Source organism: Drosophila santomea, chromosome 3R (genome assembly GCF_016746245.2).
Source record: "Drosophila santomea strain STO CAGO 1482 chromosome 3R, Prin_Dsan_1.1, whole genome shotgun sequence".
Classification (NCBI taxonomy): Eukaryota; Metazoa; Arthropoda; class Insecta; order Diptera; family Drosophilidae; genus Drosophila; species Drosophila santomea.
This window is the reverse complement of record NC_053019.2, coordinates 20,691,970-20,717,903: the sequence shown is the minus strand read 5'-3', so window position 1 is coordinate 20,717,903 and position 25,934 is coordinate 20,691,970. Positions and strand designations below refer to the sequence as shown.

The 25,934-nt window shown below is 47.2% G+C and overlaps 9 protein-coding genes across 11 annotated transcripts; 5 read left to right on the top strand and 4 right to left on the bottom strand.

The window, feature by feature from the left end:
• The first annotated feature begins 7,244 nt into the window (after window positions 1–7,244).
• LOC120452600 (protein artichoke) lies at window positions 7,245–14,656 on the top strand. Its single transcript, XM_039636898.1, has 7 exons — window positions 7,245–7,792; window positions 9,446–9,586; window positions 9,774–9,933; window positions 10,160–10,523; window positions 10,765–11,054; window positions 11,114–11,260; window positions 11,329–14,656. Exons 2-7 carry the CDS (start codon window positions 9,450–9,452, stop codon window positions 14,413–14,415), a joined length of 4,185 nt encoding a protein of 1,394 aa, XP_039492832.1. The 5' UTR covers window positions 7,245–7,792; window positions 9,446–9,449; the 3' UTR covers window positions 14,416–14,656.
• Window positions 14,657–14,983: 327 nt separating this feature from the next.
• On the bottom strand, window positions 14,984–17,147 carry LOC120450828 (prostatic acid phosphatase). 2 transcript variants are annotated; one of them, XM_039634011.2, is made up of 6 exons: window positions 17,008–17,147; window positions 16,732–16,927; window positions 16,575–16,673; window positions 15,829–16,518; window positions 15,509–15,767; window positions 14,985–15,451 (listed from the first exon to the last, which is right to left on the bottom strand). In XM_039634011.2, exons 2-6 carry the CDS (start codon window positions 16,888–16,890, stop codon window positions 15,342–15,344), a joined length of 1,317 nt encoding a protein of 438 aa, XP_039489945.1. In that variant the 5' UTR covers window positions 16,891–16,927; window positions 17,008–17,147; the 3' UTR covers window positions 14,985–15,341. The 2 variants fall into 2 exon arrangements, with proteins under 2 accessions (XP_039489944.1, XP_039489945.1); XM_039634010.2 differs by lacking the exon at window positions 17,008–17,147 and having other exon boundaries at window positions 14,984–15,451; window positions 16,732–16,941.
• On the bottom strand, window positions 17,123–19,028 carry LOC120450831 (RNA-binding protein 14). 2 transcript variants are annotated; one of them, XR_005616331.1, is made up of 6 exons: window positions 18,898–19,028; window positions 18,537–18,822; window positions 17,892–18,483; window positions 17,620–17,832; window positions 17,449–17,559; window positions 17,123–17,254 (listed from the first exon to the last, which is right to left on the bottom strand). XR_005616331.1 is itself a non-coding variant. In XM_039634013.1 (5 exons), exons 1-5 carry the CDS (start codon window positions 18,904–18,906, stop codon window positions 17,508–17,510), a joined length of 1,152 nt encoding a protein of 383 aa, XP_039489947.1. In that variant the 5' UTR covers window positions 18,907–19,028; the 3' UTR covers window positions 17,256–17,507. The 2 variants fall into 2 exon arrangements, 1 of the variants encoding a protein (XP_039489947.1); XM_039634013.1 differs by lacking the exon at window positions 17,123–17,254 and having other exon boundaries at window positions 17,256–17,559.
• Window positions 18,957–20,783, top strand: LOC120450827 (spindle assembly abnormal protein 6 homolog). Its single transcript, XM_039634009.2, has 4 exons — window positions 18,957–19,289; window positions 19,349–20,200; window positions 20,257–20,590; window positions 20,645–20,783. Exons 1-4 carry the CDS (start codon window positions 18,957–18,959, stop codon window positions 20,701–20,703), a joined length of 1,578 nt encoding a protein of 525 aa, XP_039489943.1. The 3' UTR covers window positions 20,704–20,783.
• On the bottom strand, window positions 20,700–21,417 carry LOC120450834 (coiled-coil domain-containing protein 12). The gene is made up of 2 exons (XM_039634017.2): window positions 21,187–21,417; window positions 20,700–21,122 (listed from the first exon to the last, which is right to left on the bottom strand). The coding sequence occupies exons 1-2, from the start codon at window positions 21,321–21,323 to the stop codon at window positions 20,774–20,776; spliced, it is 486 nt and encodes a 161-aa protein (XP_039489951.1). The 5' UTR covers window positions 21,324–21,417; the 3' UTR covers window positions 20,700–20,773.
• A 237-nt stretch (window positions 21,418–21,654) lies between these two features.
• On the top strand, window positions 21,655–23,503 carry LOC120450829. Its single transcript, XM_039634012.2, has 2 exons — window positions 21,655–21,950; window positions 22,015–23,503. Exon 2 carries the CDS (start codon window positions 22,091–22,093, stop codon window positions 23,321–23,323), a length of 1,233 nt encoding a protein of 410 aa, XP_039489946.1. The 5' UTR covers window positions 21,655–21,950; window positions 22,015–22,090; the 3' UTR covers window positions 23,324–23,503.
• A 60-nt stretch (window positions 23,504–23,563) lies between these two features.
• LOC120450835 lies at window positions 23,564–24,304 on the bottom strand. The gene is made up of 2 exons (XM_039634018.2): window positions 24,163–24,304; window positions 23,564–24,061 (listed from the first exon to the last, which is right to left on the bottom strand). Exons 1-2 carry the CDS (start codon window positions 24,250–24,252, stop codon window positions 23,687–23,689), a joined length of 465 nt encoding a protein of 154 aa, XP_039489952.1. The 5' UTR covers window positions 24,253–24,304; the 3' UTR covers window positions 23,564–23,686.
• A 202-nt stretch (window positions 24,305–24,506) lies between these two features.
• Window positions 24,507–25,218, top strand: LOC120450833 (putative OPA3-like protein CG13603). Its single transcript, XM_039634015.2, has 3 exons — window positions 24,507–24,740; window positions 24,799–24,967; window positions 25,027–25,218. The coding sequence occupies exons 1-3, from the start codon at window positions 24,599–24,601 to the stop codon at window positions 25,214–25,216; spliced, it is 501 nt and encodes a 166-aa protein (XP_039489949.1). The 5' UTR covers window positions 24,507–24,598; the 3' UTR covers window positions 25,217–25,218.
• Window positions 25,218–25,898, top strand: LOC120450832 (putative OPA3-like protein CG43998). The gene is made up of 2 exons (XM_039634014.2): window positions 25,218–25,584; window positions 25,647–25,898. Exons 1-2 carry the CDS (start codon window positions 25,229–25,231, stop codon window positions 25,795–25,797), a joined length of 507 nt encoding a protein of 168 aa, XP_039489948.1. The 5' UTR covers window positions 25,218–25,228; the 3' UTR covers window positions 25,798–25,898.
• The last annotated feature ends 36 nt before the right edge of the window (window positions 25,899–25,934 follow it).

Here is a 25,934-nt window from a genome sequence, read left to right as displayed (position 1 = left end):
AATTGTATTTGTTTTCACAAGTTGTCAAACACTGCTCACAGATTTGCACATGTCACGCCATCGACAGGTGGCGACGCCCCAAACTCGACTACCTCGCCCCAAACCCAAAGTTACGTAAGTGTTTCATCCACATGTGCTCCTCCAGGTGGAGGGGGAAGCCACCTCCTCTGCTTTCCCGTTTTTCGCATCCAGGCTGGATGCTGACAAAGTATTGCCTACTTATCGGCGACGGCAGCCATGTCGAAAGTCACTCACAAGTTAATTTCGTTGCTGCTCGTCGAGCGGCAGCGGGTGTCAGCTTCAAACACCAGAAGAAATCATGCAGTACTTTGATGTTTGCTTCCAAACACTATTAAAATGAGGAATATGATTACTGCGAAATTGGTAGAAATAGAGAACAAATAGTTGACATATTAGTGATACAATTGGTGGCCTTAGATGCTTGGAACAACTTGAAGTGACTTAGTAATTTTTCTGGTGCACACCTGTCACTGGCCGCAAAACGAGTGTATCATCGCCGTTCGCGCCACTTAAAGAGCCCCTCTTTGCGGCCAATTGAGTGTTGGCTTAAAGCCGTGCTAATGGAAATTGGGGGCGGCTTTCTTTTTGCACGGCCATTTATTTCGGGGGCACTTATTGAAAAACCTCTGCTGCATATTCATGAGAGCGGCTGAGCAATTTTTAGTCGATTTGCATACTTGTTTGAAGCAGCAGCCTCGGAAGCCTCGAAAGCCTTAGAAGTTTGGAAATTAGTTTTGAAACGCAGCGGGCGCCACTGTGAACTTCCGCCTAACGGGACTATTATGACTTCCGTCGCTCGGCGATTCTGGCAACTAATTTGTATCGCCATTGACTCTATTAAGAATTCAATTATGCGGTTGTAAGCCGCAGAATATTCGCTAATTTATGCCACGTCAAATCGGCGAAAATTTGCACAATCCGCAGACACACAAAGCCATGAATATGTATGCGTATGCTTTGTGTGCTCATTATGCTGCTTCACCTGTTTGTGTATTTTATAGCTGGTATTTATGGCCATTAGTCAATAAATTTTAATTGATTTTCCAGCACAAAGTGCCTCGCATGCAAATTGCAAAGGAATACAGCCCAAACCAGGCAAGCCAGCTTCAGCCATCAGTTGAACACACAATTTGAATTGCAGCCGATGGTTAAAGACCTCGAAAGTGTGAATTTATACAAAGTTAATTGTTTTCGCCCAGAGAGATAAATAGGTTTTTGTATCTATTATTAGATCTTAATTATGGCTTTATGAACTCGATTCCGGGACCAGGGTCAATGTAATCAAGTTAGGGCCTTGTGCCCGGATCCTTTATGCTTATAACAAGTGTACAGGACCCTTGGCATGCAGCAAGGACACGAATTTCAATTTCACACCTCGTTGGAGGGGCGCACGAGAAATTGACTCGACTAGAAATTGTGGCCCACTTTGTCGCTCGTCGGCCAAAGATGAAGACATCAGAGGAAAATACAGCGAACAGCGAATGTGTCGTGGGTGTTTTGTTATTGGATGTTCGATACTCGATGTGGGAGTGCTCTAACTACGGGAAAAGTTTGTTTGCCCTGCCTGATTTGAGATACGGATCAAAAATGAATATGAAAAATGTACCCTGTGGCATTAAATATGCAAATGTTTTGGCCCAGGGGTCCAGGGATCGAGGCGCTGGCTTGTCACCGAGATTTTCGGGCCTAAAGTCAACGCTTTGCGACCTGGCCAACCTGCACTTCGATGGCGTATAGCATTTCAATTACTGGGAATCCATATCCAGTGGCGTGGCTCGGTTTGCCAGCAAATTGCACTGAAACCCGAACCCTGGCGTACTCCTCTAATGTGTGCCATGTATTTGTATTCCTTGATGTATGACATGGGTGTGTGCTAGTTTGACAGCCCGGCAAACTGAAAAACGTGTCCTTGGGCATTGAAAACACCACTCTAGAGCCCCCCAAACGCCATAGAATTTGGTTTGGGTAGCCAGCTCGCCAGTTCGCAAGTTGCTGGCGCTTTGCTTTGAAATTAAACGATTTAATTGCATTTAAATTAAATAAAATACGCGTGCGAAAAGTTTTACATTTTACGCATTCATTGGCGCACACAGAGCGGCCCCAAATCAAATCACTCAACTCAAGCATGCTAGGAATAGGGTAGAACTCAACTCAACTCAACTCCATTACTCTTCTACTACACAGTTAAAAAATATTACAAGGTATTGATAAAACAAAGAGTTGGAAAACAAAGAGTTCCAAAATGATTAAACTGATGTTTCATAAATCTTTAAATATATCTGTATACTTGCATAATTCCTTTTCGAATACCAGCTGCCATTCTTAGCCTAGTTAAATAGGCCTAACCTAATGCATTTTTCTCAGTGCATCCCTAGACCCTGAAACGAAGGGCGCAAGGACGAGTGCTGGGTGGTTAGTGGGTGGGTGTCTGCACCACCCCCCCTCTCGTTACCCACTAATTTGGTCTTTGTTTGTGGTTTGCGTTTTCGTTTGTTGAGCTGAGCAAAAAGTTTTAATTGACTGTTGCGAATACGGCGCACGGAGAAGCCTCGGAAAATTCCGAGTTGACTTGGCTCCGCTTTTGGGCTTTACCAGTTTTCCACAGTTTTTCCCAGTTTTCTCGCCTTTCCCCATTTCTCCCATCTGCCCAGATCTACCGTCTCTAATCAGGCATGGGAGGAACCCTTTTCCACACACACCTGCCTATCTGTCCTTGCCAAGTTGTTTGCCTTTATATTTTCGGGGATTTTCGCTTTTTAATTTATTTATTTTGAGGCGAAAAGCGCAGCGCGCGGAAGAGATAAATGCGATTGGGCAAACTTCCAACCGCGAAATTGGTTTAAATATTTGCCTCTCATCTGAATGTCCTTTTTAAAGCCTGCTGAATGTCCTGTTTGCTTTGCCAATGAGCTGCAAATGCATCAAAGCCTTTGTCTGCGCGTGATTTGCGCTCGACTTTGATTTGCGATAGGCCCTATGGAACCTGATTTCACCTTTAAGCCGCCTGGCAGGTGGGCGGCAATGGTGGGCGGAAGTAGGCGTGGAAAGGGGGCGTGGCCAAGTCCTTTGGCTTGTGTGTGCATGCATCCGTCAATAAGGCAACTGAATTATTCACGCAACTGTGCACACCTCCCAGCTGCACAGCGAAAAATATGAATTATGCGCTAATTCAAAAGGCTTAAGGGCTTACTGCATTGAAAATGATCAATAGTATGCATTGAGTTAATACTTTTTTATCGACCATTAATTGGGCTTCTCAGAAGCCCTTGATGCTTTTTACTATACACTTATTAATCACTTATATACACACTTCTCAGGAGTGCAGCATTAAGTGCAAAGTGATCTTGAACTTGGATTTGTCCAGCAGTAAGTCGCTGGCTTTTCTCGCAGTGCAGGACTACTGCATCGGTTGCATCGAGCTCTTGTTGCTGCTATTGACTGCCTGTCTGACCAATTATGGTGCAATTAACACACTTGATTGCCTGGAATCTCTGACTCGTTTGCCGTTAACGACTCCACCTGTGCAGTTTGCTTCTGCAGCACCTGTGATCCGCAGCACTTGGTATTCCTGCCTCCAGGTGGCACGGGCCACCTTGGCGTATGCTTGATGTGGCTGGCTGGCCGAGCCAAGCTGGTTACGGCCAAACTTTTTGGCTAAAACAACTCGGCCATAAAGTCGATTGCCGGCGGTGCCAAAGTGTGCGTCCCAAAATAGCTCAGCCAACGGGTTTTGTGAATTTTTGCGCTAGGTGTCAGTGGCAGAAGGGTTAAATTCACTTTACGAGCACATCCAACTTGAATAACAGTATCGAATTTGGCCCAAATGCAATTGGTATAAATGTAATTTGGTGAATGGCGTTCCCGTGAACAGGTGCCATAAAGTCGCTCCTAAAATAAACATTTTATTCTCCCCCGCCTATTTGCGCAGAGTTCCAGAAATACACATTTAAGGGCTAAATAAACACGGGCATTAAAGCGAATGCAGCGTATTAATTTCTGGCCAAATGTGAGGTCCTTTGATTGTCCTCGATCAATAAACCGAGCTGGCCACGCTCATGATTGTGTTTGCTGTCACTCGCCGTCTAATTTGATTGAATGTCCTGGCCGGCCTACTATACATCCTATATTCTCTGTATATATCCTGGCTGGGCGTCCTGAACCAACACAGTCTGGCATTAAATATGAGAGCCCGGCGGCAACAATAGCCGGCCGAATGCCACAAGTTGTGCGTTTAAATAATTTATCAAAATAAAAATCCGGAAAGGGCTATAATCCCACTCGGCCGCCTACCTCCTCCTAATCCAAGGCGGTGATGGACGAGCTATGCAAAGGGCGTAGGGCATCTCCAGGAGCGGAACTCTCTGCTCCCAGTGGAGATATTAGAACATGGCTGGGGGTTTCTTAATTTTCAAGATTTCATATATAGAAAGCTGAACAAATGCGGTTAAGGAAGGAAAAGGATGCAAGGATGCCTTGTAAGGATAACTTGGCAGTTAAGTGTGCAATTTAATACAAAGGTAGCATTTCAGGTTTCAAATTCATATGCTAATTGAAACTAATGCTCGAAGCAACCCCTTTTGCCACGCCCCTGAAAGGAACCACATCAGGAATAAAGCAAACGACATAGGCAACCGCAACAGGAAAAGGAAACGGACCATCCAAATGGGCATGGAAATGGAAATGGCCGTGGGAGTGGGAGTGGGAGTGGGAGTGGGAGTGGGAGTGGGATTGGGAATGGAGATGGAGATGGAGGGGTCAGGAGTGGGCCACAAGGACGCTGGCCTTATTATGTTGACATACCATTCCGATATCGGAAGAGGGTTAAGGCGCTGCTATAATTGATTAGGTTCGGCTAACACGACCCTCCTCCCCAGTGAGCCATTCAGTCCACGTGAGTGTAATTTATGACCTGTATGCGGAGACATTAATCTTTATTGGCATTGAAAAGTACATTCATTTGGCCGCCCCCCAGCGGCACCATCCCAAAATCATCATGGGGAAGTCATTCAAATTTGCATTCGAATGAGACGACATCCCCGAGGAGGCAACTCCCGGCAATTACGTGGGGTTAATTAAGCTTCATGAATTTCATTGCCGGCTTTGGTGGGCTGAAAATTGGAGTGCAGATTGCATCTGGCGGCCTACTTGCGTATGAAAAATTATCTTAGACGACCGGCATATAATGCACGGAGAAAAAATGCTTACACTGACCTAGAAAGATTTATTACAAACATGAACCACTTGTATGGTAGATATGTTTCAGTAAGTAAGAAAGTGAAAGTAATACAATTTTAATTGAAGAATAATTCATATTTTTAAGGGAGATAGCAGACATGCCTTTTAAGTTACATATTTTGATTGAAGAAAATCCAAAGTCAAAGCCAAAGTTTTTCTCAGTGCCTGTCAGTGCTCAAACCTTTGGCCATGATTCATTTTTCGCAATTTGCATTTATGCAGATTGAAGCAACAATCGGGAGTGCGGCTCCAAGCGGCGCAGAAGCTGTTTTTTATGCCATATTTAATAGAAAGAGGAGGCTTTGGGCTCTAAGGCGGATTCGCGTCGGGGGGCGTGGCATTTTCACAAAACATATAAAACACATAGCCGCGATTGCAGACGAAGTCGGAGCCAGTCAAGTGTTGAGCTTAGACACAATTTATCAGCTGAACGATTTGATTTATATGGTTAGACATGGCATGCGTCACGTCAGGGCTGCTGCGGTATGAAATGCACTGGACAAAATACCACACAATGTACAGGAAATATGTATTAATTTTGTATATAAAATACAAAGTTTCGGTACAGAAAACCGCTTTTTTCACATTGTATTACCCCAAAAACGAAGCACATTACGCTTAACCAGAATGAATTATACACTTATGACGCTTCACTGTCGCTTTCTCAGGTTCTTGAGTCGCTTTTGTTTCGAGTGTGTGGACTCTTTTTTTTGTTTTCATTATTATGTTATGTGTGTTTTAGCTGGCTGCCATTTGTGGAGCACTTGCTCATGAAAATGGAAAGTATATGGCTTGCGAGAAAGAAAAAGAAATTGCGGCCCACTGAGATGTTAGATGTTAGTGCTAGCATGCATGCCTAAACATCAAAATTATAACCACATACCAGCTAGTCAGTATGTATGTGCTTTTGATTGAGACTTGGACTTGCATTTGGACTTCAATATGGACTTGGACATGGACATGGACATGGACACGGACTGGGAGTTGAAGCTGTACTCCACCTGGCAGTGCAACTCGCACTTGTACCTGTTAGGTCTGGTGTGAATAACCTGGCCAATGGATAATGGTTAATGGTTAATGGTTAATGGCTGGTGCGTGCCGCGGCGATCCCCATCAGCTGCGATTGTTCGGGTAATTAGTTGCCACGCCAAGCAATTTGCGAGGAGGAAAGTAACTCTTGTTCGTTGTCACTTTGTTGCGGCATTATTGAAGGCTTAACCCCATTAGCTGAATTGGCGCACTTGCCAATCGGCGCGCAGATCGAAGAAACCGACGGAGAAGAAACAGGTAGACAAGGGCCAGAAGAAGCCCAACTTTCTGCGCAGAAGAACAGCCAGCGAAACTTTTACCCAGCGCCAGAAAATAATACAATACAAAAGAAGAAACCGAAGAGAAGACCCCCATCAAACGCCAAAGAAAACAAACTCGAAACAATGTAAACTCATTCACGGCGCTGGGATGTTGTTTCTCCGATTCTCCGGTTCTCCGGAGCAGAGAGCAGCTGCATCTCGGGGGCAGGTCCCGCACTTTTAGTACCACTATGATGGGGTTTAGACCCATTCAGGGGATGCACAGAGAGAAAAGGGGGGTTTAAATTACACTTTGCATACCTTTGCAGCAGCTTGGAAACTAGCAAGCAAGCAAAACAATACTGCTGTTTGTGTAATTAGTGTAAGGTTAAGTACAAACTACCCAAACTATCCATGAATATATATATAGCATTTCAGAATTTTAAAGTTTATGAGTGATGTTCTGGAATAAATCTTGAAACCACTGTTAGCTACCTAACTTAATCGTACTACCTTAATACATCATGCCATCTTGCTGCCCCAGTTTCTCGCCGTGCATGGGGGCAAACCAGTTTCACCTGCAGAGCGGCTCCAGCGCAGAGAGCTGGCCCAAAGCGAAGCCCAGTGAGCTCGGATTTGGGAGTTGGGATCTCGGATCTGAGCCATTCGAGCAGCTTCAGCTCAGTTGAGTTGCGGCGCTCCGACGGTTCGGACTTGGCGGAAGTGAAGAAAGAAGAGCTGGCCCATTCAGACCGGATTCGAGCGACGTCTTTGGCTTTTGGCTTGTTCCCAAACTGAAAATCTCCGCCGGGCGGAGAACGCAACGCGAAGGCTGCGAAATTGTTACCGCTGCTGCGCATGCGCAGACAGGCGTACTTGTTTTTGTTGCGGCTTAATTACCACGCCCCCCGCCCATCTTAGTGGTTTGTCTGCATTTTTCCGCGGCGGCGAGTGTGTGTTTGCGAGTGTGTGCTATATAGTGTGCAAGTGTGTGCCAGAGGCCATCTCTCTGGGAAAACATTCTTCCCGAGCGGAGCTTTCTTTTTGTGTATAACAAAAGAGAAGTGGGCAAAAACCAAACGTAAACACGCCATCGCCAACTTGTGCAATCCACCAAAAACCAGCGACAAAAACAAAAGACCGCCAAGCAGCCAAAACAACCTAAGCTGCCAAGTTGCCAAGTTCCCAGGCCACAAAAAAGTTTGAAGTGCAATTTACAAGCAGCGCCCAAAACAGCAAAAGAAAATGTAAGCCAAGAGTACAAATCAAAAATATAATGAAACAGGTTACGCGAGGAGAAAAACAAAAAAAAACGGAGATGTCTGTGATTAACATATTTCCCATCAAGCGTTTACACGCAACGCAAAGTGAACCTGTATCTGTATCTGTATCTGTTACAGATGTATCTCGATCTGCATCGGTGTCTGTGGAACCAGAAGTGGATCCACGCCGATCCCAACCCATCCCTCCCATCTCATCCCATTTCGAACCCATTCCATGTGGCAATGCAACCTTGAAGCTGTCCACCACATCGAATTGGTTCGGTTCGGCTCGAATCGCATATCACCCATGCATTTCAATGAGCAAAACAGCGATTTTAGGGGAGATTTTTGGGTTTCGAAAGCCCGCTTTATGGTCTCTATAAATTTACATACGTTAACTGGCTTGTTTGTCAGCGGATAGCCGTGTGTATTTGGCCAACAGACTGGCCAAATACCTTACCTGATTCGCCGCCCATGGACCGCAGAGTAAATAGCACAAATAACGCAGAAACGCAGAGCCGAAAGTAATGCAAATAGAAATACGGCCAGACGCAAACGTATTTTTTGTGTTGTCAGTGCGCATTAAAAAGCAAACAGTAACCAATGAACACGGCTAACAACCACCACCAGCAACCAACAACAACCACCAACAAGCACCAACAACCGCCGACCGTACTACCAATAACGGTACAACTAATGCTGCGAGAGTGAGAACCAGAAGAATCCAGCTCCCAAGTGCCAAGAATCCAAAGATCACTGCTCACCGAGCCGCTCATGCGCCGCCAAAGGCGTTTTCTATGGCAACTTTGCAGTCGAAGTTCTCGCAGCTCAAAAAACAGCCTGTGATTATGCATTCAGTTGTGGTTTTTATGATGTGATGGGATATATTACAATGCTGTTCTGATCTATCGTAAATTACTTCTCATATATAACACAAATGGGCAGGGGAAGGAGCTTTCTATGCCAATCTATTCATTCATGTATTTTATGATACATCTAAATTTCTCATAGAACTTCGAGATACGATCGGGCTATGAACAACAAGTTTAGAAACTCAGCGATTTCTTGATTTTAGATTTTGATAGCAAAAAGTGTTCGCCTGTAGAGGAGCTCTACTGTATGCTCTAGTAATTAGCGCTTACTTATCAAGCACAAGCTGAAATTGCTCTTTTGGCTAAACATAAATATATTCGCGAATTAGGCGCAGTAATGAGTCGCTTTTAGCATATACACGACATTTAGACAGCAAAACTGATTCCATCGAGTTATCTTCACTTCCGATGGCTAGAATGTCGAATAAGACGACAACAAATGCCTCTAATTTGTCAGCACAGCCAAAATTACTCATACCACTCGTGGGCAATCGTAGCTCTTTGTTGCTTGATTATAGCCTTCGTTCTTTTTGATCGGACCTTGGTGTGGATTGGTTTAGACCACTGTTGTTGGCCGCAAGTATGCGGCTTGTTCCCAAATAGCCGGAGACATCGGTATGCAAATCGAACGTTCTAAGCGAACGCGGCGATAATGGCCAAATGGCCAAATGACCATATACGATGCGGAATAGAGATCTCCTCGCGAAACGAGTTTCACCGATCGGGCCAGAAACCCAGTAATAACAGTGTCATTCCTCAATTGCAGCGACATGGCAGCGTGGAAACAGCTGCCAAACGGAGGGCGTTTCCTGCTGCTTCTCCTGATCTGCATCGCCCACCTGGGCCACCCAATCTCCGCCTGGCGCCCCTGCCCGGAGCTCAGCCCCGCCCTCCGTCTGCCGTGCAGGTGAGTCTTGTACCACATTATACATATACCCATTCACTCAGTCAGTGGTCAGCATGGCAAAAGCGACAGCGAATTTCCGCTGTCGACCGGGCATTATTTTAATCTCACTAAATTACCGCCAACTGCAATTTCATTTGGCTTTGTTTTTCTGCAATCACCTGCCCGACGGCATTGGCGACAATTACAGGTGCAATGTGGTTCCGTTTGCGGCGACTGGCCAACTGGGCGCCGTGGCCATGGACTGCGATCGCGTTGTCTTCCACGGCGATGCCCCCCAACTGCCTTATGGAGCGCCCATCGTGGCGTATACGCAACGTCACAGCGGCCAACAGGTGCTGCCCGCCCAGGTGAGTGGCCATCGATCGGAGATGGGGGGATTTCGACACTTTTCGATGATCTCACAGGCACAATAAACGCCTCCAAATGGAGGTCAATCAGATCTTGTTTCTTACCGATTTGACACATTTAAGCTGTCGAAAAGTTACTTTTCAAGTTGCTCAAGTAGATCGCATCTCTATAATTAAATCTAAATCTAAAGCTAAATCTTCTGTTTACTATCGCCTACAATTGCAGACTTTTGGCCAGCTTAAACTGACCATTGAGGAGCTGGATCTGTCGTACAATCTCATCCGCAGGATTCCGGAGAAGGCATTCGATGGCCTCAAGGATTCGCTGAACGAACTGCGACTGGCGAACAATTTGCTGGGCGACAATCTCAATCCCATCTTCTCCACCGCCGAACTGCATGTGCTGAAGAACCTGCGCATCCTGGATTTGTCCGGCAACAAGATCAAGCTGATCGAGGAAGGTCTTCTCAAGGGCTGCGTGGATCTGAAGGAGTTCTACATCGATCGCAATAGCCTGACATCGGTGCCCAGCAACTCTCTCAATGGTCCAAGTGCCCTGAGACACCTGTCGCTGCGCCAGAACCAGATTGGTAAGACGAATTACCCCATTAAATGCATGGTTAACAACTGGGCGTGCAATCGAAACCGCAACTGGTATAATTGAAAGTGAAATCACAAATCCCGATCGCAAGAAAAGCAATTACCTGACACTTTGAATTTGCATTAACAATTAATTCTAAGCCTATTACTTATCCAATTAAAGCGGTACTTTAAAGCAGTATCTCTTTCATAGCATACCTTTTTCAATGAGTATACTTACCTTCGTTACAGGATCACTGCTTGGGGACTCCTTCAATGCCCAGCGGCAGTTGGAGATCATCGATCTGCGCCACAATGTCATCCGCAGCATCGACAGCCAGGCCTTCAAGGGACTGCAGAAGATCCGGGAGATCAAGCTGGCCGGGAATCGGATCAGTCACCTAAACAGCGACGTCTTCGAGAAGCTGCAGTCTTTGCAAAAACTGGATCTCTCCGAGAACTTCTTCAGTCAGTTTCCCACGGTGGCACTGGCCGCCGTTGCCGGATTGAAGCACCTTAATCTGTCCTCGAATATGCTGCAGGTATTATAATATTACAAAATTTATTTAAATTCATATACTAATGTATTCCTTTTCTTCAGCAATTGGACTACACCCACATGCAGGTGGTAAGGAGTTTGGAGAGCTTGGACATCAGTCGCAACACCATCACCAGCATTACACCTGGAACTTTCCGGGAGATGGGTGCTCTGAAGTACCTGGACCTCAGTCTTAACTCCTTGAGAACGGTATGTCTATCGGGATAAGACTCCTAACCCCAAGATTAACATGTAATCCTTTGAATTCTCTTGTCCAGATCGAAGACGACGCCTTGGAGGGATTGGACAGCCTGCAGACCCTCGTCATCAAGGACAACAACATCCTGCTGGTGCCCGGCAGTGCTCTGGGTCGCCTGCCCCAATTGACTTCCCTCCACTTGGATTACAACCGAGTGGCTGCTCTGTCCGCGGAGATCCTAGGATCGCTCCAGGCGGGCGATATCACAACGCTATCCCTGTCGAGGAATGTCATTCGGGAACTGCCACCCGGCAGCTTCCAGATGTTCAGCAGTCTGCATACCCTGGATCTCTCTGGGAATTCCCTGGCTTTGATCAATGCGGACACCTTTGCCGGACTGGAGAGCACCTTGATGGCCCTGAAGCTATCGCAGAACAGGCTGACGGGTCTGGGCGGTGCACCCTGGGTGCTGCCGGAGTTGAGAAGTCTGGACCTGAGTGGCAATACGCTGACGGAGTTGCCCAGTAGCATATTTGAGGAACTGGAAAACCTTCAATCGCTCAACCTGAGCGGCAATCACCTGAATCCTCTGACTGGAGCTCTCTTTAAGCCCTTGGATCGCCTGCAGGTCATCGATCTGAGTCGGTGCAACATTCGGCAGATAAGTGGTGACCTCCTGGCCGGCTTGCAGGATCTGAAGCACATTTACCTCAATGATAACCAGCTGCAGGAGCTCCAGGATGGCAGCTTCGTGAACCTGTGGAACATAAGCTCCATTGATCTATCCAACAACCGCATTGGATCCATTCGATCCGGCGCCTTTGTGAATGTGATGAAGCTGCAGAGGCTCGATCTCCATGGTAATCAGTTGTCCGCCTTTAAGGGCGAGTACTTCAATACGGGAACGGGAATCGAGGAGCTGGACATTTCGGATAACCAGCTGAGCTACTTGTTTCCCTCCTCCTTCAGAATCCATCCGAGGCTGAGGGAAATCCGCGCTGCCAACAACAAGTTTTCCTTCTTCCCGGCGGAACTCATTTCCTCTCTGCAATACCTGGAGCACATCGACTTGTCCCACAACCAGTTAAAGACCATCGAGGAACTGGACTTTGCCCGCCTACCACGCCTGCGCGTGCTGCTCGTGTCCAACAATCAACTGGACATGGTCAGCGAAATGGCCTTCCACAATTCCACCCAACTGCAGATCTTGGATCTGGCGCACAACAACTTGGATCGCATTGGAGAGCGAACTTTCGAGGGCCTAGTCCGACTGGAGCAGCTCAATCTGGAGGGCAACCGGCTGTCGGAGCTGTCGGATGGAGTCTTTGAGCGCTCGAAGCTCCAGATGCTGGAGAACATTAACCTAGCCCACAATCGTTTTGAGTATGCTCCATTGAATGCCTTGCAAAGACAGTTCTTCTTTGTGTCCTCCGTGGACTTGAGCCATAACAAGATCAAGGAGCTGCCAGGAGACGACAGCATCATGGTGAACATCAAGAAAATTGATCTTTCCTTTAATCCCCTAAGTTCCAAGGCAGTCCACAATGTCCTCAACGAACCCAAGACAGTTAGGGAGCTCAGCCTGGCGGGCACGGGCATTGAGCATTTGGAACTCCTGGAGACGCCCTTCCTGCAGTTTCTGAATCTCTCCCACAACAAGCTGAAGAATGTCAAGCCCGAGGTGTTCCAAAGGGTGACACTTTTGGAAACACTAGACCTCTCTAGCAATCAATTGGAGTCCCTGGATGATCTTTCCATGGCCTGGCCCCAACTCCAGGTGCTTCAATCCCTGGACGTGTCCAACAACAGCTTTGAGATCGTCTCCCAGTCCAACTTTGGTAAGATGGAGATGCTGCGATCGCTTCGCTTGAGCCACCTGCCCCAGTGCACTAGGATCGAGAAGAACGCCTTCAAGCAGCTGCCCAATCTGGTCAGCCTGGAGGCCTATGATCTTCCACTGCTTGGCTACCTAGACCTGCAAGGCATCTTGGAACTCCTGCCCGGCTTGGAGGTCCTTGATATTGAAGTAAAGGACTCTAGCATCGGAAGCGAGCAGATACAACCGCTAAAGCATCCGCGACTCAAGAGCCTGGGAATCAGAGGCGAACGACTGAAGTCCATATCCTCGGGCACGCTGGCTGGTCTCAAGAGCAATGATCTGAGTGTCCAGCTGCGGAACACCTCTCTGAATGCCCTGCCGCCAGCTTTGCTCTTCCCCGTGCCGAGATCCTCCCATTTGAGCCTGGATGTCGAGGGATCCAAAATCACAGTGCTGGTGCCCCAGTTCTTAAACGCTTTAGAAGATCGCAGAGCCAGTCTGCAGCTCCAGGGATTGGCCAGCAATCCCATAGTGTGTGATTGCAATGCTCGAGCTCTGCGAAGATGGTTGCCCAGTTCTGGTATGCCGGATGTCACCTGTGCCTCGCCTGCCTACCTGCTCAACCGGAAACTCATTGAAGTCGGGGATGACGAGCTGACCTGTGATGCCCGAAGGATGACTTCCTCCACTTCCAGGCCCACTGCTTCAGTGCCACACCTGCTGAAGACTTCAAGCCAACTGGTGACCAGGAGCAGTTCCACCACCGAGGAGCCACTGATCATCTGGAGCCTGGAGCCCACTCAGCCGCCCAGTCTCAAGAAGATGAAGACCAAGGCCCCGCTGATGAAGGCCCAGTCACCGATAATAAGCAACGACGACACCCTAATCATTGGCATCGTAGGAGGAGTGGTGGCCTTCATCGCCATCCTCATCATCATCATCTGCATCATAAGGCTGCGCATGAGCAATGCGGAGTACCAGCAGAACGCCACGATGATTGGAATTCCGGCGGGCATGCAAATGGGAGCCCACAATGCGGCATACAACTACAAGAATGGCGCTGGAGCAGCCCTGTATGCGGTGCCTCCCTACCACGCCACCCTGCCCCACAAGGCGGCCTCCATCCACCAGTCCAGCCAGAATCTCTCCCAGCGCCAGCAGCATCAACAACAGCAGCAGCAACAGCAGGTGGCTGCAGCAGCAGCTGCCTACTCGACCATGTCACGCATGTCGTACTTCAGCGGAGCGGGAGGCGGAAACGGCGATGGAGCCGAGAGTCTCACGCATCAGCATCCGCACCAGCATCAGCCCTACATCATATACTCGGATGACAAGGCCTACAGATAAGCCAGCTATCCGATCGTGGGGGCTCTTCATCTTTCCCACTCCTCCATTCTGTCCATTTCAATCTCAGTCAGTCAGTCAGGCGCATCGCCGCAAACAGGTTCTACATTATATCGCCGCTCTCAGCCACGTTGTATATAGACTTAAAACATTCTAACCGTAACCCTAACTGTATCTATGTCTAACCATAATTAAGTGCAAGCAAATCGCTTATGCGGAATAAACAAATCTAGTATAATTCACATTTCAAGTGTTTATGCGGGCGGGCGGGAAACTCCCACTTATTTACACAGCTGTTTCTTCTTCCTAGCCCTGAACAATTGGTTTTGGTAATATCTATGTCGTTCTTTTCTTCCGCGATCTTGTTTAAACATACACAGAAAAGCAATTCATTACCTTATCTTGATATGAAGTGACAGAACTATAAAGTTTTTCTCTTAATATATCAACACCATATTCAATGGCCAATACTCCGATAAACTGAAACAAACTTCATAGTTTGATTTCTTTGATTTGAGCGTTTTTAATACAATAAATTTATCATCCATGATAATTTCATAAAAATGTATATGTGTATAAATATGTTATGTATATATGTATGCAACTTCAAGATCGCTATTCACAGTCTTCATATTCCATATCTTTCACTGAATAACAACAAAACCAGTTATTATTCCATTAAATGCTATCGAACTTGTGTTTAACAAATGCTCAAACTTAAACTAACAAAACTAATCAATACAAACAGACTTTGTGTGAAATGCACGCTTTAACTAAGTAGTAACCAGGCCTGAGACTCCACTGACTTCCACTTAAAATCAACATAGCGAACACCAATAACATCAAATCACGTTGGCAACTAGAGAGCGTGTTAGGCTCTTAATTCAGATTTTGGTAGGGTCTTTCACTGCATGGCATAGGTATCGAAGCTAAGCCATTTGAGAGTACGAGGTATACAGCTTGTAGTTGCGCCGTCGGTAGTAGATCATGAGGCCGTAACTGGCGAACAGCAGCGCAATAACGATTAAAATGAGAATGCCTGTCGAAGGAAACATGATGCTTTAAATGCATTGGAAACCAGTCGCTATTGACTCACCCGTCGCAGTTCCAAGATTGGCCTCCTCATAAGTCATCATCATAGTGGACACCTTGCACTCGCGCTCCCAATCTACGGGCAGAACATCCTGGTAAATTTTCTTCAGTTTCGCCAGCGGACAGGAAGGTCCACAACCAGGTATGTCCAGAGGCAGGGGTTCGGCTGTGGTATTCTTGTAGAAAATAGACACCAATGGGGTGTTGGTCTCATCCACACGCAGCTCCATCATAATGCACGCCGTGTAAGGAGGGCTGTGCAGCTGGGAATAAAAAACAACGCCTTAGACGGCTTACCATATAAAAACGTATTCAAACTCCTACCTCGAACAATTTTAGCGCATTCAAAACACTGGCTACCGTGGTGTCATGAGCACTGTAGACCCACATCGAACGATCTGGATTTAGGTGTCCAGAGGCTTTCTCTTTAAACCGCTTGAATATGTCCTTCAGCAAAGGTCCCGCCTTCAGTCTCGCCAGCTTTCGGGTATAAGAGCTGATGGCAAAAGCGAAATTTGCTACATACGTGAGCTCCTCTTTCCCATAAACCTTTTCGGTCCATCTCGGCAGTGTCATGTTGTAGAGACTCTCAATGAACAAGGTGTTATTCAAATACTGCGCATCTACGAAGGTCTTCACAGGTCGTCCGCCTTTTGCGCTCAAATAGGCAAAAAGATCTCGGTGCTTTTCGGTCAAGGCCTTGAATTCTGGCGATGATTCCAGACTGGCCAGCTCGTAGTCATAGGCGGGACAAGGTGCCTTAGCGGCCACTATGGGATCATCCTTCTCGGGAATGGTGTGAACGGGTATGGGTTGCCAGCTGATGTCCGTGTTCCAGATGTCTTCACCCTGCGGCTCGAAGAGACCAGCCAAATTTGACTGGGCACTCATGAGGGTGCGATCCACGTCGGTGGACTGAACGTAGATATTCTCGTTGGAGTATAGAGGCGGAAGGAGGCTTGAATAACGATTCCTTAGCCATTTGCCCAGCTCGTAGTGCTCTTGCTTGCCCAACTAGAGGTTGAAATCGGTGTTAACATGCGTCTGTCACTTGTGAGAACTTTACTTACATTAGTCAATTGTCCCCAGCCGGTGGACCAGAACTTCCTGTCGCCCCAGGGGTCAGTGGGATAGGGATCTACGGGCGTTCTGTCGCCGTGGCGATATATCTGCAAAGCATAACCGATTAAGCGGGAGCTCCGCACACAAAGACACAGCAACTCTTACGACATGCACAAACTTCAGCTGGCCTGGCAATGTGGCCGAGATCTGCACTGGGTGACCTTCAGCATTAGCATAGCCGTGGAGCGCATTGGCCAGCCCGAAAGACAGCACACATATTACGCAGACCAAGATGAGGCAGCGCTGGCTTGGGTGGTTCCACATTTTCAGAGCCACACTTGCTACAAGTGAACCACAGCGACTGCGGGAAAACATATGTGAGCATGCGAATACAGGTTACGACGTTTGGTCTACGGCTATAGAGAGTATTAATTCCCTTACCTCGACCGTATAACTGGCGATCTGGTCGTACGGCGTTTGCATATATACAGCTGGCAGTCTGAAGTTTACCAAATTTCAGATTTCCTTGTTTATAATTTTGGGGACAAGTTTGATAACCACACAAAGCTTTGTTGTCTCGATAACGATAGTTGTCCCCAACAACCCTACTCCGTAACAGTAGTTTTTTTGGCGGGCAGATTCAAAAGTTCAAATGGTGTTTATGATTGTATTGATTGACTCGTCGTATCTAGTTGCACACAAGAAATATGATTATTTAAGTATTGCATAAATATCGAAACAATCTTAGACTACGAATAACAAATATACTGTTGATGTGGGCCTTAAAAGTACATGGGTGTGGGACAAATTAAAAAGTCGTCGTCATTGGCTTAACTAAAAGATTCGGAGCGCGGAACAATGAAAACAAAATTCGGCTATTACATTATTAAGTGGAGTACACGAGGGAGGACTGGAAAACATCGTTGCTGCATTGCACTTGCTTAAAATCTTCTATTGCCGCCCATATTTGGCCCGGGTCTGGGTCCGTTGAAGCTGCAAATGACGTTAATTGCGTGTTAGTGGCTTTTATGGAAAGAATGTGGTTCAACCTACCGGTTTCTTTGGGCTGGAACTCCGCCGCCACTGCCCAAGGGCGGGAATTCCGAGTGATATGCATTTATGCCATTCTGATTGTGATTTCTAGCTCCTGATCCTCCCCGTTTGTTTGGGCCTCCTTGGGGACTGCTGGTTTCGTGACTGCTACCGCGTCTTTCGTTGAATCCGCCTCCTCCATTGAAGAACCCACGTCCTCCTGGTGGATTTCCACTGAATTGCAAAGATAGGTATTATATACAATTCGGAGGACAATCTTATATACAACTAACCCATTAGTCCCACGATTGCCAGAGTTCATGGGTCCATTGCCAAAGCGTCCAAAGCCCATCTGCTGCTGCTGATGTTCTACAGGCAGGGCAAATCCACGGCGATCCTGTCGCACATTGCTGGGACCTGGTCCCCCGCCACCGGCCCTCTGATTCACGGATCCTCCTCCCCCGCCGCTGGAGCTGCCTCCTTGAAAGTCACTAGAGCTGCTTCCTCCTCTATACCCGCTGGTTGGGCTGTTCTTAAAGTTTCTTCTGCCAGGCTGTGATCCACTGTTGTCACGCTGCTGAAACCGATTGTTGCCGAAGCGTCCTTCGTTGCCCGCGCTTCCTCCAAACTTGCCAGCGCCTGCAAATTTGTTCCTAAATCCCTGTCTCTGATTGGAAGACTCATTGTCCGCTGGTCCTTTCGAGTAAGGTGCACTGCGCTGTTGTCTGTAGTTGGACTCGTTTCTTACGGGACCAAATTTGGCGGCCGGGGAGTTGGAGCCCCTTGGGCCTTCGTTGGAGTATCTGCCACCGACTTCTTCACGGAAGTTTCGCTTGAAGTTGCCACCAGATTCATGTGGTCTCTTGTCCGCTCCGCCACCTTGAACTGAGGAAGATGAAATACTTAGACGCTGGATCTCTGGAGAGCTTACAGCTTACCCTGTGAGAGTCTGCGCCCCGGATTGTCACCAGAGCCCGGCTGACCTCGACTACCAACTCCAGGGCCGTACTTTGGCCTGCCCGCCTCCACCACGATGGGCTGGCCCTTGAAGATGGTGCCATTCAGTGCGGCGATAGCCGCCTCCGCCATGTCTGTGTTCTCCAGGTGGACGAAGGCGCAGCGGTTCATCACGTCGCACTCAACGACCGATCCATAGTTGGTGAACAGTCGACGCAGTTCGTCCGGCTTGCAGCGCGGCAGGCTGCCGACGAACACCTTGGCGGTCTGCAGGATAAAGCTAGCATTACTCCGGAATACTATGGACAATCCGGCGGCGCTGCATCTTTAATTCTTACGTACAGTATTCATGTATTTATTTTTCTCTACAACTTTTCGCTGTTTTTTTTTCTTTTATTGAAATGGAGATGGACAACTGTGCACCTGACCGGCAGTGTGACCAGCCGTGGGTAGTTCCACGGACATTTCGGGAGCTATCGATATCGATAGACCCAAGCCTTTACTTTTGTTTACAATTTAAAAATTTTAAAAATTTAGGTTTCTCACGCGCTCGATCTGACATGTGGCCACCGGGGAGCGAGGATAGCTACTCCACCAAAATGGACTACGGCAAGAGCGTGGTAAACATCCTGCCCAGCGCAGAGATGCTGGTGAGCTTCAATGGCGACATGACGCGGTCTAGTAAACGGTCATGTCTACTGTACGCGGAGAGAATGGACTTCAAGGAGCTGCTGGTAAATGTGCTTGTTAAGACCTCGTCCGATGTGATTTTAATACATCCCCTGCCCCACAGCAACTCCGATTGGCGGAAAAGTCCGATCAACGGCGCATGTACATTACGACAGTGGACAATGCCTCCTTCCAAGATCTCAAACAGGATCAGTCTCTGAATGTGTCATTCTCCGGGTTCATAGACAATGTAGTGCGCATGCTGAAGGACTGTCAGTCGGGCAAATTGGAGCTGCACTTGTCCGTGCGGGATCAGAACCTCTCATCCAGCAGAGAGGTCCACGACTATCATCTCCAGTTTGTGGAAATCCGGTCCTTCAAGAACCTGGTTCACCTTAGCCTGCCCTGTCGTACTGCCCCCTTGAACACCGTACTATTTTACATCAACAGCATGCTAGATGCTTCCCACAAAAAGCAATTTGTGCTGGAGCAAAGTATCCAGCAAATGCAGGCGGAAATCAACGCGCAACGCTCGCACACAGAAAGGTTGACCACAGAAAACATAAGTCTCAGGGAAGCCATCGCCGAAAACACTCGTATCTTAGAGGAGAAGCATGCTGCCGAGGTTCATCAATACCAGGAAAAACTGACCAAACTAAATGAGCAGCGCAATAATGAGCTGGAGAGACATCGTCGAGCGATCTCCGGCATTCAGTCGCAAATGGACAAGGCTTCGCTGGAGAAATCAGAACTTAAATCTGTCCAAGAGCAGGCAGAGAAACGATGTCAAACCCTGTCCGAGGAGTTGGCCTGTTGCAAAGCGAGAGTGTGCAATTTAAAAGAGCAAAATGATAAACTGCATGGAGATGTGGCCAACGCCAGGCAGCAGGAACGCAAGTTGGAGTACAAGATCGAGGACCTCAAGCAGCACACTACCGAGCTACAGGAACATATCCAAAGAGCGAACAAGGAAAAAGTATGTGTATAAAGCGATAATGCACATCAAAAGAGTATATCACTTTCTTTTTGCAGGCAAACTTAGCTGCTGAACTGGAGGCCGAGAAGAAGATCCTGCACACCAAGCGCCAGGCTTTGGGAATGGCTTCTGAGGAGATCTCCAAGGCAAACCAGATAATCCTCAAGCAGAGCCAGGAGCTGCTCAACCACAAGAAGACCATTGCCTGGCGCACCGAAGTGGCTCTACAACAAGAGAAGGCCGTTCAGTCCAAGGAGAACCTACTAACCCTGCGGGAGAATGAACTGCGAGAGGCTCGAATAACTATTGAAAAACTGAGGGAGGAAATTCCCCAGCAACTGCAATCTATGCGTAACTTTGCCCAGGGACTGGAGCAGAAGTATTCCAAACGTAAGTTAAGACCTCAACCTTTGCTTTCACCCACTTATAACTTGCTTATTCCAGAAATCCTCATTCTAAAAGAACGGTTAGCAATACCCACGGGCAAAGAAAATCGGCGATAGTTTTACTTATTGTTAATGCACTTTTTCGTTTTTTGTACCATTTAAATAAAGTTAGTTGTATTATTCGGCTCTAGTCATAATCCTCCTGAACACTTTCACCTGCATGAGCCGTGGCCACGTTCACCGCTTGGCTGATGTCCTCGATTTGGTTTAGTTTCAGTCGCTCACGGATGAGCTCAGCAATTGCTTTTTGGGTGCGTCGTTCCAGTCGCTCCAACTTTTTGCTGGCATCCCGCTTCAGATCCCAGTCGGGTTTGCGCGGTGCCAGGTTGGTTATATCAATCTCATCGATCACCATGGGCTGCTGGAGCAGACTCAGTTGATCCTCCACAGCCGTTTCTATGTTTCCCGTGGGTTCCTGTGCAAGGATTTCGCCATCGGTGCTCTCATTCGTGGGCTTGTAGCTGCGGAAGACTGGTCTGTAAAGGGATATGAAACAGTTTTATAAAACGATTCATGATGAAATTTCCTTGTATTGCTGACTTGGGTAACTTTTCATTGGATTCGGCGGCGTCTCCGCCTTTGTTCTGAGCTTGTTCCCGGAGTTTTTGGAGACGCTCCTTGCGTTTCAGAGATTCTTCTGTCAGCCTGCCGACGCCATTGTTGTCCATGATGCCCATGTGTAGATTGTTCTCAAAATAATATATTTCTTTTAAATTTCAGTCTGTGGTCTTCACGTTTATTTATTATTGTTTTGCTGATTGTTTTAGCCGTATATCGAATATCGATTACTATCGAGTTCGTTACCAGCTTGAAATTACGTGATTATAAAAAAAACATTCTTTTAATTTAAGAAAAAGACATTTGTTTTTATTTAAAGATTACATTTTATTCTTTACAATACTAGTTTTTGGAGATTTATCCAGATATTAGACATGAATAAGTACTCTAGTGACGAATGCAAACCAATCCACAACGAATACGGTCTCATCGAAACAACCGATGAATCGATAGCGCCCAAGATGGATACACAGCGTTTGTTTTCGCGCAAGGGGGTGGAAATCGGAAATCTGCTGTACTTTTGTGCACTTTAAACAAACCAAATAGGCATTATAGCCGATGGAATTGGTCCCATCATACTTCCAGCTCCTCTAGGCACCCGTTCCAGGGCGCGGCGGACAGTCCGTGCCAGCCAATTGGCGCAGAGGCATCGGCAGAGCGAAACCAGCTGCTGTTTGGAGTAGCAAAAATAAACCAGAGCACAGCTCCCGCTCCCGAGCACACAAACGATCACGATCAGCCTCGAGGTAACTTCTCTGGTCTATTAATATTAGTGGCCGGCTAACCAGTGCGCGATCCCTTCCCCGACAGTAAGGGAGCACCGACAGCCCATTGTTCTGACACCGATTCTAGATTGCCCGGCCAGATCCGACTCAGCAATCTAAAAATGGAGTGGACGCGCGAGAAGACGCTGCAGCTGATCAGTGAGTACCGCAGCCGACGCGGTCTGTGGGACATGACCTGCGACGAGTACCGGAAGAAGGACGTCAAGCAGCGGCTCTTGAACGAAGTCAGCCAGGTGCTGGGCGGGAACATCCCGATCAACGAGCTGGAGAAGAAGTTTCACACGCTGCGCACGCAGTACCACCGCGAGATCAGTCGCATGAAACGCAAAGAGCCCTACAACTCCAAGTGGTTTGGCTTCAAGAACCTGGTGTTCCTTAGCTCGCCCTACGCCTGCCGCTCCACAAAGGGTCGCCTGAAGGCGGATCTGCAGGGCGACGAGCGCAAGTTCGCCCTGGGCGAGGTTACCGCCGATCATAACAGCGACAGCAGCACGCCGGCCAATCACAATAGCAATACGAACGCCAACATGAACGAGGAGTACCTCCGCAAGAACCACGCCAGCAGTCGGGCCCAGGAGCTGGAGAAACTCATCGAGGAGACAACCAAAGACGTGGACGACATTGAGGAGTCGGAGCTGGAGGATGGAGAGGTCAAGCCTAAGCAGGCAAAAGAAATGAGTGTCCGCTTTGTGAGTCTCAACGAACAGGAAGAGACGGAGCCGCTGGAGAATCACCATCAGACTCTGATGGACCTGCACCACCAGGGCAACGCCGTGGAAGCAGTCAGCTTCCAGGCCAATGAGAGCGGCGAACTGCACTACCAGACCACACCATCCCAAAACACAGGCAGCAGCTCGGTGCACGTAATGCCCACACGAATCATTAAAATCCAGCGGCGGGACACGGCGGGTGGGCAGGAGGATAGCTACTTTGAGGAGCACACGCAACTGCATCCGCCGCCGGTCAAACGCATGTACTACGAAGCCAGTCCAGCATCGCACAACACCACCTCCATTCTGTCCCCCGCACTGGAAAGTAGTGCCAACGGCACAGCCAGCAGTGTGTTGACCACCTCGCCCGGAATAACGATGAGTAACCTGCGCCTGCCAAAGGTGAACACGCCGCCGAAACAAGTGCAGGCCCAAGCCATCTCCAGTCCACCTCCGCCCACCATTGTCAGCCTGCCGCCAGCGCGCGACGAGTTCGCAACGTATGGAGAGTACGTAGCCAACGAGATGCGCGCCATCAGCAATCGGGAGGTGCTTGTCGCCCTCAAGCACCGAATCAACACGGCCATTTTCGAGGCCAACATGGCCGAAATAGCACCGAAATAGATTGATCACTTAGCTAGAGCTATTAACTACAACTTTAGGTTTAAGGCCTTTGTCTGTGCTTTTTATAGGCCTCGTCCCCCGTCACTTGTATTCTCATTTGAATTTGTACATTTAACATATATGTATGTAACGATTTAAATACTAAGCCAAATATAAAATTTAGTGGAATTTCAAAAATGAGTTCTATTGGCAGCAGGCCTATTTAATTCTGTTTCGAGTTGATGGTTTCATAGAAAGCACTTAGTTTGGCTAGTTTGAATCCGGTCTTGTACAGGAGGAAGGAGGGCACGCCGGACAGTCTTTATTTATAAGTCGAGCGCAGATATACTTTCAGTTTATATTGATAATTCTTCAACACATGCATTAAACCACATTAACACTAGAATCGCTTCCCGATGTGAATAAATTCATAGTTGCCGGGAGTTGCTGTGATAGTTTTCCAAGGAGGTCGTCCACATAGGTCCTTTGTTTGGCGGATATCACGTTGAGTGGATCGCCCTGGTGCTCCAAGTATTTGAAGTGCGCTTTATCTGTTGCATCTGCTAATTTCAGATTGTGGTAAGCCTCTTGTTCTGCCTTCAATTCTAAACTTTCTGCTCCCGCACTTTTCATGGTTTCATAGAAGGCACTTAGTTTGGCCAGTTCGAATCCGGTTTTAAAGCCATTCTCAAAGCCTTCATCGAAGCTGTCTTGGAAGACCTTTTCCCTGCCATCGGCAACGCCATCTGCATAGCTTATCTGTAAGGGGAAAGGGTATTTAGTAGTCGTGTTTACTTGAAATGCAAAGCCAGCTGACTTTATCATGAAAGCTGGCCACGCCAATCTCATTTTAAACTCACCTTTGCCACTTTCTCCTGCACACGATGATAATTTGTGGCGCTGATATCTTTAAACTCAGTTTCATCATCCGAATCCCCAAGTGCAGACATTTTGTTTATCACAAAATATTTAAACAGAAGTTAAGATTAAAAACAAACAAAACGAGCGTTTTTGTAACAGGTGTGACCGGGTTTTATGTGCCAAATATTACCATTTAATTTCAAAAATCTTTACAGAATCTGATACATTACTATTTAAAAAAAAAGTTGAAAACTTAAAGAAACTAGTTGGATTTGGATATAAAAAGTTTGTGAAAGCAGCCGCGAGAGGAATTCAAATTTCGCGCCACTGAGGGATAACTAATCGGTTATACTTGCAGCACTGATTATTTTAAATTTGAAAATTTTCGGTTATAGTGAGCTCAGGGAATTTAGTCGAAAATTTGGAAATTGCACAATGGTTGTGGGAGTCTTTCCACTGGGAAAACTAGCTTTACTTGCCATCAAGCACATTAGCAAACCCATCGGCAATATGATCAAGCAAAAGGCCAAAAGTAATCATTCATTCAAATCCCTGGTTGTTGCTCCCCCAGCAAGATGTAAGTGAAATCCGTGGAATGCCAGACTAATTATCAATATAACCAATATAATGTGCAGTATACCATGTTATTGATGTTCGCTCCAAGATGTGGATGCTGGGACTGGGACAACCTCGTCTTATTCCGCCCCTAACTGACGCGATGACTATCGAAATGGGTGGCGATATCCTGGGCGAAATGATCATCTTCATTATTGGCGCCACGCTGATTATAGGGGAATTCAAAAGGTTTGCAAACCACGATTTTCCAAAAGAAACATTCCTGTTTATTTTAAATATGTTTGTAGGCAAGCCAAGAAGGACAGGATGAAGCACGAGAAACACAGGTTGCATCGGGAGAAGCTGGAGGAAAGAATTGGTGACCTCACCAACAAGGTCAGCCGGCAGTCCAAGGAAATCCATCAGCTGAGAAGCAAGTTGGTCAGCAGAGAAACCTATACGGGATGTAGCAGTACGGCGGATTTGGAGTGTAACTGAATCGGCGTGGAAATGTCAGTCGCCCTTATATTCGTGCAAAATTTTATGTTACGCACAATGGTGATCGGCAGTTTTCCAGTTGGCAAGCTTTTCATACATGGCGTAAAACGGATTAGCAAGCCATTTGGAGACCTTCTCATATGGATGGGCAAGCATCATCCCTTCATCCGGCGCTATGTCATCATTCCGCCAGCCCAGCTTTACAACACCTTTGAGGTCCGTTCCAAGCTCCGTATGCTGCGACTGAAGCAGCCCAGGCGGATTCCACGTCTCTCCACTCCGATCGCCACCAGACTGGGCGCTGATATGCTGAGCGAGGCTTTTGTGTTTGGCATTGGCATGGGTCTCATATACTACGAGGTTTCAAAGTGCGAACTATTTGCAATGTTTTAAACAATTTTATTTCTAAAAAATTACTTGTTTTTTATAGAACATATGCAAAAAGTCAGAAACAAAACCAGGAGTTTGAGGAGCAGAAAAGAGCTCTAGATGAGTGCGTGGACTGTATCAGTGCGGATGTGGAGCGGAACCAAAGGGACATCAACTGGATTAAGGCAGCCCTGAGAAACGTAGAAAAATAATGATTTCTTTTTGTATAATTTTATATCGACTGTACGAAATCGGTTACAAATGTGTCGATTATTCAATTATGTAATTCAATAAATACACAAGTAATTTCCAAGTTCGTCTTATCGAGAGTGACCCGTTATTTACGGTT